Source organism: Myotis yumanensis, unplaced genomic scaffold (genome assembly GCF_028538775.1).
Source record: "Myotis yumanensis isolate MYYU_CA2020_CCGP unplaced genomic scaffold, mMyoYum1.0.hap1 SCAF_4, whole genome shotgun sequence".
Taxonomy (NCBI): Eukaryota; Metazoa; Chordata; class Mammalia; order Chiroptera; family Vespertilionidae; genus Myotis; species Myotis yumanensis.
The window spans coordinates 107,388,891-107,403,992 of record NW_027223755.1 but is presented as its reverse complement, the minus strand read 5'-3'; the positions used below and the strand labels follow the sequence as shown (position 1 = coordinate 107,403,992).

The window sequence follows — 15,102 nt, the reverse complement described above, 5'->3', positions numbered from 1 at the left end:
GGATTCAGCCAAAGGCAGCAATCACCGGGCACCCAAGGGGGCAGGTGCAAAGTGGCTCAGCAGAGTGCAGTTGGCGCTGCACAAAGATAAACGTGAACGAGGAGGAGCCCTAAGTCCAGCACTGGCTCAGCGGCTGGGAAGCCCCACAAAGTCCACTGTGTAAAACCAGCAACGGGCACGGGAGGACGGTCCCCACACAACAGCCCAGATGACAGGAACACGGCCGACCTCTGACCGCCTCCTGGAGAAAATACAGTCAGGAGCCCTGGGACCAGCAGAGGGCCAGGCGCTGCGTTCATGGATGGGGTCGCCCAGACACCTCCGAGGAGAGGCCCTCCTGCGCACATCGGGGGTGACGGCAATGCCAGAGGCCGGGGCCCACAGAGTTCAGTGAGGTGCCCTCAGAGCGCCGGGGCCGCGCACCCGGTGGGGAGCCCCACAGTGGCACCTGGATGAGGAGGCCGTGGCAGATGTTGCAGATCTTCACGGCGTCGGGGTACGTCTCGCGGATGTGCTGCTCCATCTCCAGGATGGCCCGGGTGTGCAGGGTGAACTCGCCTTCTTTCTGCAGGGACACAACGGGGCAGCATCTCTTAGGCCACCGAACACCAGCCTCCCCGCTGGTATCCTGTTCCCTCTGAGCCACACGGCTCAAGGCCCAGAGGCACAAAGGCCCGACGCCCTCAGCACTGCAGGTGCACCAGCCCCGGCCCACGGTGTCCACGCTGGCCCCTCGGCAGCGCCCCCAGTGGGAACCTAGGCAAAGACCGAAAGAAATCGAGGACCCCAAGCCCTCCCATTTTCTGAGCACCTCACTCATGCCTAGACAGACGAATCACGAGTCTGCACTGCAGCCCACCTACAATGGGGCCGACCAGGAAGGGAGACAATCTCCCCAAGGGGTGAACTCAAGACAGCCCCCCTCACTCCCTGGAAGCATACCAGGTGCCTCCCAGCACTGCTGCCTGGAGCCTCCACAGAGACCAAGATCACGCCCGGCCACATCACCTTACAGACAAAGCTGGGAACTGTGCCAACAGGGCAGGGGCAGGCCCCAAGTCACACTGTGGTGGCACTGGGAGGGAGGGGGGGGCAGGGAAGAGGGGGCCTCCCTGGTCCCAGGTCCAGACACAGTCCACACGCCATGTGACCTAAAATCCCTGGGAACACCAGGAAATGCGGGAAACCCGAGGAAAGAGCTCAGCTGGCCTGTCACCAAGTTACAGGGAAGAGGCGGCTGGCTGAGGGGGACCAGTTCGGAGGCAAATGGCACCGAAGCCCCTGTAAGTTTATCTTGATTCACAAAGTCAACCAATGAACTGGGATGTGCTCTGTTGACCATTTTGTTACGTCTGAGCCTGGCCTCTGATGGGAGAGGGAGACGCCTTTCCAGAAGGTGCCCCTGAAGACGGATGCCTCCACGTCATCCCCAAGGGCCCCTGTGCTTCTGCTACTTTCTAATTTTTACAACAAGCAAAAGCAATTTCTCTCACTTTGGACATTAAGCACCCCCACCCCAGCTCCTGCCCCAGGAAATGGTGTGCTTGTGTGACCAAGCCAGGAAGCGCATTCACTCCGCTCCGGCCACCACAGTGGCCCCAGTGACCACACAGGGAGACGGGCCCACGGGTGCAGAGCATCAGGCGGAAGAGCTGGCTGCAGGGAGCAGGAGAGCAGCAGGAGGTGCTCGAGTCCAGCACTGCAGGCCGTCCAGCGCCAGAGTGCGCGGGCGCTGTGCCTCAGGTGTTGTGGGCATAGTCCTGTAGCTGTTTCCTTCTCAAAAGCTCCCAAATCCATATGGAGTCCCTGTCCACAGCCACCACCCACCCACCTCACTCCGCCTAACTGCACTCAGCCCCCTCCTGCCCCTCTGCAGCCCTTTGCAGCACCCTGACGCTGCAGCACCCTGACTCTGCAGCACCCTGACTCTGCAGCACCCTGACGCTGCAGCACCCTGACTCTGCAGCACCCTGACGCTGCAGCACCCTGACTCTGCAGCACCCTGACTCTGCAGCACCCTGACGCTGCAGCACCCTGACTCTGCAGCACCCAGACTCTGCAGCACCCTGACGCTGCAGCACCCTGACTCTGCAGCACCCTGACGCTGCAGCACCCTGACGCTGCAGCACCCTGACTCTGCAGCACCCTGACGCTGCAGCACCCTGACTCTGCAGCACCCTGACGCTGCAGCACCCTGACTCTGCAGCACCCAGACTCTGCAGCACCCTGACGCTGCAGCACCCTGACTCTGCAGCACCCTGACTCTGCAGCACCCTGACTCTGCAGAACCCTGACGCTGCAGCACCCTGACGCTGCAGCACCCTGACTCTGCAGCACCCAGACTCTGCAGCACCCTGACGCTGCAGCACCCTGACTCTGCAGCACCCTGACTCTGCAGCACCCAGACTCTGCAGCACCCTGACGCTGCAGCACCCTGACTCTGCAGCACCCTGACGCTGCAGCACCCAGACTCTGCAGCACCCTGACTCTGCAGCACCCTGACTCTGCAGCACCCAGACTCTGCAGCACCCTGACTCTGCAGCACCCTGACTCTACAGCACCCTGACGCTGCAGCACCCTGAGCTGTGCAGGGCAAACAGCCTTGTCTCTGCCTCGACCCGTCAAGGCTGCCCCGTTCTTACCGAAGAGCCAGCCCGTCACCATCGCGCAGGCTCACGGTGTCCCGCGTCCCCCTCACGCCTGTGCTCAGCACGCTCTGGCCTCCACTCCTTGAGCACCTGTCCCCTTGGGGCACTGGGCCTTTGCAGAGGCTGCTCCTCCAGCCCTGGGTAAGCTTCCCCACCCCAGCTGCCTCCCGCAGCCTGCAGCTCGTGCCAGTCCTCAGCGCGGGCAGGCGCCTTTGTTAACGTTATAATGACATCATGTTTGCTTTCTATCTGCAAGTACTTCAGGGAGATGGCTGACTAATTTCTGGGCTCTTTCCCTCCACCCCCGGCCATGAGCCCCTGAGAGCATGAGCCGGTCTGCTTTGCTCCTCCGTGTCCCAGCACTGCCGTGACCAGCCCTCACCCCATGAGAAACATCTGAGGGGAGACAAGTGGACCTTGTTCAGCTGAGTTGGGCTCGAACCGTGTGTATGAAACACCTGCTACATGCCTGAAACTGCCCAGTGCTCATTCGTGACCTTCCTCAGCCCTGTGGGCGCGTCACAGGGAGGGCCGTGTCGGGTGCCCAGGCAGGTGCCAGGCCCTCCAGGGAAGACCACACAAAGTGACCTCCAATGCCTTGCATCTGACCACCCCACCCAGGGCCTCGGACAGGCCGCACAGCCACCTGTGCACCTCCATGCCCAATAGAGGGCCGCACAGGGCACAGGAGCAGGGCCCCCCGGCACTAGAGTCCTCTGTAGTAATGAATGCGAGGTGCCCACAAGTGTGTCTGTGAGGGCCCATTCTGAGGGTGTCCCTCTGATCGCAGTGCTGCCCCAGGAAGGCTGGTCGGGGGCCAGCCAGCACCCCCAGGCCCCAGCTGCTCCACAGCTCAGAGAAGGGGGTGCTGTGGTGAACTGGGCAAGAGCGGAGCCTGTCTTTTGTGGGAAGAGAATGGAAGCATCAGTTCTGTTCATCAGTAGAACCAGACATGGCTGTCTAGAAGCTGCAGTCTGATCCTCGCACAGGCTTCCCACGCCTCAAGCTGGTCTGTGTGTCCTCGTCAGGACAGTGCTCACCATGACAATGAAGGCAGTTCCTCTGGGAGCCCATCTCCGGGCCCCTGACACACACCACTCATTCCGTCCTTCGCAGCCCTGAGGTGGATCCTATACTCCCTCTTACAGACGCAGAACTCGAGGTCACCGGGCCATGATGCAGGCCCAGACCTGACACTGCACCTGTGCTCTTCACCGCTGTACACACTGCCTGCAGCCCACAAACCTGGGTGCAACCCCTGGCTCTGCCACCGGCTGTGACCCCTGGACAGATCACATGTGGCATCAAAGCGGATGAGGGCCCTGGAAGGACATCAGCTGGGTACAATCGGGTTCTGAAGGAAACAGTACGAATTCTAAAAAGGGAGCCACGCTAGCTGGGAGCCCACGGGGCAGAGTACCTCAATCAGCCACTTGTTTTGTACGAACTTCTGCAGCACCTGCTCAGCTTCCTTCTTCCGCATCTTCTTGCCTTTAAGTTGATCAACCACATTCAAAATATTTGTGGAAGAGGCAAAGCCAGTTTCTGAGTCAATAATCAGTTCCAACTGGAATAAACAGCAGGTATCACATTCATCTATTAAGTTGGCAAACACAAGTTTTAAGCAGGGATACCAATCCTGGTGGGGGGGGGGGCTAGTAAAACTACTCATATCACAGGCAGAGCTGCACACCGGTACGGTCCTTCAGGAAATCTCATCACATGCATCAAAAGCCATAAACTGCCTGGCCAGTGGCTCAGCTGGTTGAGCACTATCCTGTGCACCAAAGAGTGGCTGTTCAATTCCCAGTCAGGGCACATACCCAGGCTGTGAGTTCGATCTCCAGTGCTCTAGTTGGGGTTGTATGAGAGGCAACCGATTGATATTTCTCTCACTCTCTCTCTCTCTCTCTCTCTCCCCTCCTTCCTTCCTCTCTCTAAAATTCATTAAAAAATAAATTAAAAAGCCATAATCATGTTCACTCCTTCTAACTCAACAGTCACTCTTGTAACACTGTCCCAAATAAATCCTCTCAATGCTCCCAAATCAAAGAGGGTCACCTCGCCGAAACCGGTTTGGCTCAGTGGATAGAGCGTCGGCCTGCGGACTGAAGGGTCCCGGGTTCGATTCCGGTCAGGGGCATGTACCTGGGTTGCGGGCACATCTCCAGTGGGAGATGTGCAGGAGGCAGCTGATCGATGTTTCTCTCATTGATGTTTCTAACTCTCTATCTCTCTCCCTTCCTCTCTGTAAAAAATCAATAAAATATATTTAAAAAAAAAAAAAAAAAAAAAAAGAGGGTCACCTCACCTCTCATGTCCCTACCTCCCCGAAGATGGAGAAGCTGAAAAATGGATGAGTGAGTAAATGAAGCTGCACCCCTACAGCTCAAAGGTGGCCAGGCCCTGAAGGCTGCCTGACTGGCAGGCTGGAGCCAGGTAGGGCAGAAAGCAGAGCCAGGGTGGGCTGGGAGAGCGCAAGCTTGGAGCCACAGAAGCACTGTGGACCCAGGCGGGGGAGGCTGACAGGCGAGCAGCCCGACACAGGGCGGAGTCGCTGGGGAGAGAGGCTTCCTGCACACACAGGTATGTAGGGTGTTTCAGAGCCTGGTTCTCAATCCTGGCTGCTGACTGTCCTCAGAGGAGGCTTAGAAAGGAATAAGTCTAGGACTCTGTCCTCAGGGACCTGGATTAGATAGACCTGTTGTGAGGCCAAATGTCAAAATTATTTTTACTGACCCAGTTACTGTAATGTGCACCCAGGGCTGAGAACCATCTTACTCAGCTATTCTGCCAGGTGAGTGAAATGAGGACTGAGTAACCAGCTCCGAAGCAGGGCATGCAGAGCAGCGCCACTCCGTGTAAATGAGCCAAGGGTCTGGGTGAGGACGGGATGAGGCCTTCCTAGCAAGCTCCCCGGGGGTGCTGCTGCTGGCGGTCCCAAACCGCATGCCCGTGCCTGCAGTGAGGCTTGTTCACCTACATCACACGCCCATGAGGCCCGATGCTCGTCAGGGGTCAGACCTGGGCCAGCCTCTCCCAGGCAGCCTCGGTGACCTCCCCACCATCACGGGCAGCTGTAAATTCGGGGTGGGCGCTCACTGACATCCCCCTTCGAAGGCTTTCTTGGGCGCAATGGCGGTGGTCCCTGAAGACTGCAGTTTCCATTTCTAATGATGAAGGCTTCCCATAAGAAGCTCGGCTGGTGGGAGTCCCTATTACTTACAGCCTTTCTAAACAAATCCAGTTCGTTCTCTGCAAAATCTGAGGCCATTTTGGAGATCGCAGTTGTTGCAAGATTCACCTAAAAAAACAAGTCAGCATGATGGTCAGGCTGTGCCTTCACTTGTCAGCTAATGCACTTGCTGGTGCTCCCTCCCAGCAATGAGGACCTATGTCCAGGCCCTGTGGGCCACAACGATGGATTTGTAACCAGTCTGAGATTACAGACATAAATCTTTAGCTCAGTCAACATGTTTAATTCTCAACGATTTGAGAACTCCAGAAGTTGTACAATATTTTTCAAACTCAAGATACATCTGGAAGACCTGTCTGCATACTCCTGGAGCTTCACACGCACAAGCACTGAGCAGGGCAGTGAAGAGGTCTGACCCACCATTTAAACTTGCATTTCCGGTTATTTGACTCCACAACCCTTTCTTCCCTGGTAGAGTTTGGGAAACCTGCACTGGAGTCTGTCTGCGTGGGCCTGACTGATAGGAGCCTGATCTCCTTTGATTGGCCTCAGACAGTTCCCTAGCCAAAGAGGGGGGCTTGTCGGCTTCTCCCACCTCTCCTTCACCTTGTTCCCTAGCTAGGAGAGAAAATCTAAAAACAGGAGGCTCCAATGGGCTCAATCCGTTGTGCCCCACACCTTTTCTTTCCACAGTTTCTAAGTCTTGTTCCAAATGAAGAGCATTTTATCCCTTTAATGCTAATATTCCATACATTTGGGTGACTTCTTGCAGAACACGGTCAACAAACAAAACAAAGTCAAATGCATCCCACTGGGGCAGTGAGGCGAGCACTGAGGGCAAGAGTCCAGGTGCAGGTTCTGGTCACCCCGCCCTGAAAACAGCAGGGGGTTCTATAGAGACCACAGGCCTGGGGAGCACAGAGCGGGCTGGGTCGGGAGGTGGCAGGGCTCAGCCATCTGTCTGTCTCCCTCCTGTCTCAGAGCCCTCATTGAGGGGGATCACCCTCATTGAGGTGGGTCACCCTCGTTGAGGCGGGTCACCCTCGTTCTTCCCCAGGAGGCACCCGGCAGTTGTCTCAGTCTCAGTTCCTCACAAATGCCACTAGAGGGCTCTGTCTGGCACTTACCAGCGCATAAATGGGTCTCCCGTCATCTTCGGTGACTCCTTTCTTTATCTCAATATACAAGGACTCCAAGACGCTGTTAATGTTGTGGATGAAGTCCTCCAACTTCTCCACAGGAGCGTTGCCTGGAAACAAACAGGCAAGGGGGAGGGGGGGTGCTTCATCAAACGTGTGTCAACCTGAACGGCAGAGCAAAGCCAGAAATGGGCAAAGGCCCCAGCCTCTCTGGTGAATGTGGCTTCTCTCTTCCTGGTCTGTCCGAAGAGACAACGGGTCCTGGGAGGTAGAAAGGCCCAGGAACAGGTATCTGAACCTGCTGTGGCCTTTCTGTCTTTGCTCACAGCCCCAGCCTGCTTTCCCACACAGCTCCCTGATGCCCAATACCGTCCCCACACGGCACCTCACACACGCAGCTCACAGCCCAGCTTCCCACCTCGTCCCAGCTCCCTACACGAAGCCTCTGACCCTGAATACCCTCACAAACGCGTGGGTGCGACAGTGAGGAACAGCAGCTAGGGGTACAAACAGCAGCTCACACCGAGCATTCCCAACAGATGCCCTGATCCCAGGGTTCTGCACACAGTAATTCACTGACCCTGCCAACAGCCCTCCGAGCCGGCACTACCATCCTTCCCCCAGATGCGGAGAAGAGGCTGATGCCGCAAGCTTCACACCATCAGGCACGTGAAAGCAGCCAGGCTGACTGCTCTCCCACCTCCACGTTGCCAACAGCAGGCGCACAGCCCAGAGACTACAAGAAGGCAGCTACTACTGGCAGGGTCCATCAGCCAATCAGAGGAGGGGATGGACAGAGCACCAGGTGGGGCCACCCAACCCAGTATTGCAGGGGTCTGGGGTGAATGGAAAGCGGGGAGCCTGGGAGGGAAGAAGGGCCAGAAGGGCCGATGGGGCTGCAGTGGAAGCAGGAACCAGATGGCACAGGGCCCTGTGGGCAGGGGAGCATGTGGCCTTCCTCCTGTGGGCAATGGGGAGCCTTTCCGAGTTGGAAGCAGGATGGTCAGGGTCACCTTTCCTCTTCGTACCATTTATACTATGACACATTTTAAAACCAAGAGTATGTATTACTCTTTTCACTTATTTCAATAATCAATTGAACTTCCAGTCAAGATGGCAGCTTAAACAGTACTCACCTCCTCCCACAATCACATCAAAATTACAACTCAAGGACAGAGCAACCATCATTCAGAACTGCCTGAAATCGGGCTGGGTGGAACTTCTACAATTAGGGATTTAAAGAAGCAGCCACATTGAGACTAGCAGGAGGGGCAGAGGTGTGGAATGAGTTGGTCCCACACCCACATGTGGTGGATAAAAATCGAAAGGGCTATCTCAGCTGTGGAGGTTCCCCCTCAGGAATGAGGGTCCCAGCCCCACACCCGGCCCCCCAGCCTAGGATTCCAGTGCCAGGAAGGTTAAGTCCCCAAAACTTCTGGCTATAAAACCAGCAAGGATTGTGGCTGAGTGAGACAGAGGGCTGCTGGAGTCCCAGGCAATTCCTCTTAAAAGGGCACACGCACAGACTTACCCAGACTCACTCGCTCTCAGCTCCAGCTCTGGGGCAGCAGCTTGAAAGGCATCAGAGACATATGGGAGGAACTGAATTGTCCAGCATCAGGGCGAGAGCTGGAGGGGCAGCTTTCCCCCAGACAGAAGTGCTGGCAGAGGCCACTGTTCCTTTGATGAGCCCTCCCCTCCCAGAGACAGCAGGCTGTGCCATATCTGAGATTCCCTGAGGCCCCGCCCCACCCAACTTTGGGGCCCACCCACGCTGTTTCCCAGTGGCTTTTCCATATGAATGGCCTCTCTTGGCTCATGCTTCAGATTTTCCTAAAATCTCAAATAAGCAGCATTTGGCCTCAGCAAGCCCCATACCGCTTACTAAGTGGCCCAGGCCCAGCCCTAACAGCAGTCAGCCTTGGCTCACAGGTTGGCCTTCTCAGGGCACCTTCAAGCCCTGCACAAGTAGCAGCCATCTGCAGATTGCTTTATAGCTCATGCCAGATGGCCCTGGGCAGAACACAGGCAGTGGCTGACCTTAGCCTGCACATCCCAGGAGGCCTCAGAGCCGGTGCACCCAGTGGACAGTTTCAGATCACATCAAAGCACCACCACCCAACCACCTTCACACGCAACAGTTAAGTGGCAGATTCGGTGGAAACCAGAGACCTGCTGAAGTAAGTCCTGATCTGTGGGGTGGACCCCTGCACAGCTAATCCTCCATGGTGGTCAGAAGTCAGTGGTCTGTGGTCGCAGCCAATCCTTGCAGCTGATTGGCCCAGGGGTAAATCCCTCCCAATGATGTACCAACAGCAATCAAGGCTCAACTACAAGAGGAGGGTGTATACAGTCCCCACAGGAGGTGCACCTCGAGTGCCCAGCTTGGGTGGGTGATCAGGAAGGCTGGGGCACTGGACCCTTCAGGACACCTACTACATTACACCACTCTCTCAAGCCTGGGAGACGTGGCAGCTCTAATACATAGAAGCAAACAGAGGGAGGCTGCCAAAAGGAGGAGACAAAGAAACATGTCCCAAATGAAAGAACAGAATAAAACTCCATAAAAAGAACTAAACAAAATGGAGACAAGCAGTCTACTAGATTAAACACTGGTTATAAAGATACTCCATGAACTCAGTGAGAACCTTAACAACACAAAAAAGGACCAGTCAAAAATGAAGGATACACTAACTGAAATGAAGAATAATTTACAGGGAAGCAGCAGTAGAGAAGATGGAGCTGAGAATCAAACCTGCAATTTGGAGTAAAAGGAAGCAAAAAACACCCAATCAGAACAGCAAAAAGAAAAAGAGTTTTAAAGAAGAGGATAGTGTAAGGAGCCTCTGGAACAACTTCAAGCGTACCAACATCTGCATCATGAGGGTGCAAGAAGGAGAAGAGAGAGAGCAAGAAATTGAAAACCTATTTGAAAAAATGACAGAAAACTTCCTTAACTTGGTGAAGAAAATAGACATACAAGTCCAGGAATCGCAGAGTCCCAAACAAGATGAACCCAAAGAGGCCTACACCAAGACACATCACAAGTGAATATAAAAGTTTAAAGACAAAGAGATTCTTAGAAGCAGCAAGAGAAAAGCAGTTAGTTACCTACAAGGAAGTTCCCATAAGATTGTCAGCTGGTTTCTCAAAAGAAACTATGCAGGCCAGAAGGGAGTGGCAAGAAATACAATGAAACCTCGGTTCCCAAACTTAATTCATTCCAGAAGGCTGTTCTAGAAATGATTTGTTTGAAAACCAAATCATTTCTTCCCATTAGAAAAAATGTAAATTGAATTACTCCATTCCAGACCCCCAAATGATTCCCTGTTTTAACCTTTCTCAATTGCAGGTGATCATTGTTTCGTGAGCACTTTCACACCCTTAGCAACATCAGCACTCTTGATGGCCTCTTTATGTTTTAAAATTGTGCTGAGAGTTGATTTTGCCATGCCATCCTCGATAGCCAGATCAGACACACACAAACACCTCTATCATACTTTGCAATTATGTTTTCCTTTTTTAAAAAAAAAATCCTCACCCAGGGATATTTTTCCCATTGATTTTTAGAGAGAGTGGGAAGGAGGGAGGGAGGGAAAGAGAAAGAGAGAGAGAGATCAACTCGAGAGAGACACATCAATCAGTTGCTTCCTGCATGCGCCCCGGAGGTCATGGATCGAACCTGCAACCCAGTACATGCCCTTGACTTGGAATCAAAGCTTCGATTCCTTGGTGCACAGGCCAGTGCTCTAACCACTGGGGACAACAGCCAGAGCGCAAATATTTCTTTTTAAGCTCTATCACTGTTCTCTCAACTTTCCTTTTCACTTTGCTGCTACCACTAACCTCCTTAGGACCCATGGCGAGTTACTGTAGGTATTTAGTAACAACAATAAGCAGCAACAAAAAGCAAAAGAACATGAAAATAATCACAGAACAATTTCCTGAGATGTTAATAATGTGAGGTTTAGCAATAAACTGACTTATACTCACGCATTCTCTCCTTTGTTGCCTGAGACACATGACTGATCACATAGCTTTCAGCAGTAAAGGGTTATCGGGTTGAGAACTGAAGTTTTGTTGGACAACAGACATTTTTTCCATAAACAAGTTGGTTGAGAACTGAATTGTTCAAGATGGGAGATGTTTGAGAACTGAGGTTTGTATTCAAAGTGATGAAAAGCAAGGACCTACAACCAAGATTTCTCTACCCAGCAAAGCTATCATTTAGAATCAAAGGACAGATATAGAGCTTCCCCAAACAAGAAGAAACTAAAGGAGTTCACCACCACCAAACCAGTATTATATGAGTCTTCTTTAGGAAGAAGAAAAAAAAGATAAAAAATATGAATAATAAAATGGCAATAAATACACATCTATCAACGATTGAATCTAAAAAACAAAACAAACAAGCAGAACAGAAAAAGACTTACAGATACAGAAAATGTTTTGACAGTTGCCAGATGGGAGGGGAGTTGGGGGATGAGTGAAAAAGGTGAAGGGATTAAGAAGTACAAATTGATTGTTACAGTATAGTCATGGGGCTATAAAGTGCAGCCTAAGGAACATAGTCAATATTCTATTAACTATGTATGGTATCAGATGGGCATGAGATTTATGGGGATGATCACTTAACAAGTTATATAATGTCTATTCACTGGGGTGTACACCTGAAACTAGTATAATAATGTATGTCCACTGTAATTGGAAATTTAAAAAATGATAAAAATTTTTAAAATAATTGATTTCAAAAGATTTGTGCCTTAAAAATCACTCTGAGAGGGAAAAACCAGCAGAAAACACATTTGTGGGACCATTTATGTTAAAAACAATAATAAAACCAAGGAAACATTACTCCAGGAAAAAGGCCTGGCAGATTACCCACCAAGCTGATGACCACGGGGGTCATCCCAGGGCATTTAAATGCTCTCTGTATTTGACTTCTGACAGAGAAAGGTATTTGTAAGCTCCTTGTGTACATAAATATCATTAAAGAAAAGATCACGCTGGTGGCAGGAGAAGGCACAGCCATGTGGGCCACATAAAGGAGATAGACAAGAATCTTGACAGTAGAATGACAATGAAATTTAGCCACAGCTGCTGAAAGCTGGTGATCAGAGGGGTGAGACACGACCATATTTCCTGCCTCCGTGCCTCTGCTTACGTCCTTCCTTTCTGAAAGGCCTCCCTCCTTCTCATTCCTATTTCTGCCTACTAGTTATGAAAGCCAACTCAAATGACACTTTTTTCCATGAAAGCTTCTCGGCTGCCCCCAGTGCAAAGTGCTTCTGCGCCTTCTTCCTCTGCTCCACCACCCAGAACGGAGGGTGAGCCTGCTGTTCTGCACAGGCCTGTGCCTTGGCTCGCTGGAAACCTCCCTGCAGAGCACAAACTCTGGGAACCTCAGACCTCCAAGAACTACCTCTCGCTGACTAACTGACAGGGTTCTTCATAGCAGGAACCACTCCTGTCCGCCTCATGTGGTACAGCGGCAAGTCCCACCTCCCTCTGAAAGTGATGGTTCACATTTTCCACTGAAAAGGCCTCTCTTGGGGACCATTCAGAAAAATGCACTCTGGGGGCAGATCAAATGCATTCTAATACATCAGACTTTCCAGACATCTGGGCCACGTGAAGATGAGCCACCCTGCACTGTCCTCTCTCCCCACCACCTCTGATTTGCTGTCTAGTCTCATATTTCAAAAACATGTATGTTTTTACTGTATTTTTATTTTAAAAGCTACTTCCGACTGCTGTCCTTACTTATTACGGAAACCAGCCATCTGCTCAGTTGCTCACGTTCCCTTGAGTCCCACCCTCTCCTACCACACAAGCTTCCTTCAGGGCCACGTGTCCCTCTTCACTGCTGATATTCTACGTGTCACAGACAACCTGTGTCATAAACCTGAGAATAAACTTCTCTTTTGCTCAGTGACACTCCCCCACCAACTTAACTTTCTGGCAGCAACAGAAGCAGCCGGTGCCATGGGGCCAGCAGTGCGTGCGTTCCAGCCCCATCCTGCCCACCTCTCTGTGGGTCCCTGGCAAGTCTCCCCCTTTCTCCCACCTCTGAAGGCCACCCATCACCTTACCCCCAACTTCACACATGCCTCGCACACATCCCTGCAATCGTGTTCCCACCACCACCACTGGCTCCAACCACCCAGGCTCCAGTTCTCTAGCATCCGGACATGTCCCCTCCTACACAGGCCCTCCCTGACCCGACCAGATGCGGTTCCCATGCCACCCTCCACAGTTCCCATGCCACCCTCCACAGTTCCCATGCCACCCTCCACAGTTCCTATGCCACCCTCCACAGTTCCCATGCCACCCTCCACAGTTCCCATGCCACCCTCCACAGTTCCTATGCCACCCTCCACAGTTCCCATGCCACCCTCCACAGTTCCTATGCCACCCTCCACAGTTCCCATGCCACCCTCCACAGTTCCCATGCCACCCTCCACAGTTCCCATGCCACCCTCCACAGTTCCTATGCCACCCTCCACAGTTCCCAAGCACCGCCTTCCCCAACACATTTTGTTCCAGTGACCAAACCCGGCTGCCCCACTGAAGTTGTCTGGTGATACCTGGCTGCCTAGCAGCTGTTTTCAACCCTAACCAGACCCTAGCTTTTCTTGTTGTTTTAAATTGCCTTTCCCCTATATGTACGATTTTGGTGGGAGAATTATCCCATATCCAGAGAACCAGAGGGCAGGAAGCTAAAGAGGCAGGTCTTAGGTCAGCCAGGAGTGGGCCCAGCGGCTACGCTCAGCCTGTCCGGCACACTCAGTCTGAGGCAGGGCAGAGGGGAGAGCTGGAGGTGGCTTTGGCCATGAGGTGCAGCTATGGTTGAGCCCTTGTGCTCCTTGGTTCCTGGCAATTCCTCAGCCTGGCACCCAGCCATCAGACAGTCCTGTGTGCCCCTTCCCCAGGAACCTCCCAACACGGATGTTCCTTTTGAAGTTGGCCATAACTGGGGTCTCTGGCTCACTAACAAGATCCCTAACACGCTCATTACGTGCCAAGGTTACACCAGATTAGCACTTCCAGTACCGTCTTTAGACCAGCTCATCTTCACTGCTCTGCCCAGCCCCTCCCCTATGGCTACAGCTCATGGTCAAGGCTACCGTTTGCAAACCTGCAGGGATACACTGGGCTGCAGGAGCATCGGAGGATCCATTTGGCTCCAATATCCTATGAGTCCACGCTCAAGATGAAGTGCACAACATAAAAACAGATCACACAATTCTGAGGCAACTACTTCATTTCCAGTCTTGGTTCTACCACTTTAAGGACTTCACAGAACTAATTAATAAAGCACTTCTCCCTTCAGAATCCCAAACTAATCGGGAAAAAAAAACCACTACAAACTTCATGTAAGTATGAAAGTATCAGGGGTTTTTTGCAGCTAGAGCTGGATCAGAGCCTAGCTCTCTCGATCCTACTGACCCGCAGTCAGTGACGTGGGATGAACAGCTACAAGAAGTGAGGAACAAGGCCTGTGCCTATCACATGCCTCTCCTCAGAGAGCAGAGACACCCTAACCCAGCACTTAGCATCATATCTGAAGCAAGCAAGGGTCTGCAGATCTTAGGTGCCACCTGTGTTCTTTCTACTTGTCAGCAGGCTATACCTGGGCACGTTCTGTGGGCTGTGGTGAAGTTGCTATTGTTAGGCCTGCAGATGTGGAGCTGTAATTCACCTTAGAATGTGCTGCCCACCGTTCATTAGCTTGGTTCTTCTCATCACAGCAAGAACAGTAACTCCGTGAGTTATTAATATCATCTTTACATGTAAGAGGCTGGGAGATGTTAAATAAGTTCTCCAGAGCTCCCACAACTTGGAAATGGAGCCCAGGCCTGCCCTGCTCCAGATCCCAGGCTCCTGGCAGTAAGCCACAGCCTCTGTAGAGCACAGACAATGCTCTGAGAACACTCCCCATGCCGGACCTACCAGTCACACGGGCATCCTCTGGACCAGGCACTGCATCTTCAGAGTCACAAAGAGGGACTCAGACACCAGAGAAAGATGACGTGTCTGCAGTGCCTGGGAGACGCCCGAGGCGGTGCTGAAGACAGAGGGCTGCGCTCAGAGGACACTGGAGGCTGAACCCAGGCCA

The 15,102-nt window shown here is 52.7% G+C and overlaps 1 protein-coding gene across 1 annotated transcript in view; it reads right to left on the bottom strand.

Moving 5' to 3' along the window:
• The window catches only part of NSMCE1 (NSE1 homolog, SMC5-SMC6 complex component), a 29,363-nt gene that overhangs the window by 1,079 nt on the left and 13,182 nt on the right, over positions 1 to 15,102 (bottom strand). Inside the window, exons 3-6 of the mRNA XM_070413632.1 lie at positions 6,972 to 7,093; positions 5,875 to 5,952; positions 4,069 to 4,215; positions 449 to 565 (exon numbers count right to left, since the gene is read on the bottom strand). Of these exons, the coding sequence (XP_070269733.1) occupies positions 449 to 565; positions 4,069 to 4,215; positions 5,875 to 5,952; positions 6,972 to 7,093 (464 nt within the window). The remainder of the gene's footprint in view (positions 1 to 448; positions 566 to 4,068; positions 4,216 to 5,874; positions 5,953 to 6,971; positions 7,094 to 15,102) is intronic.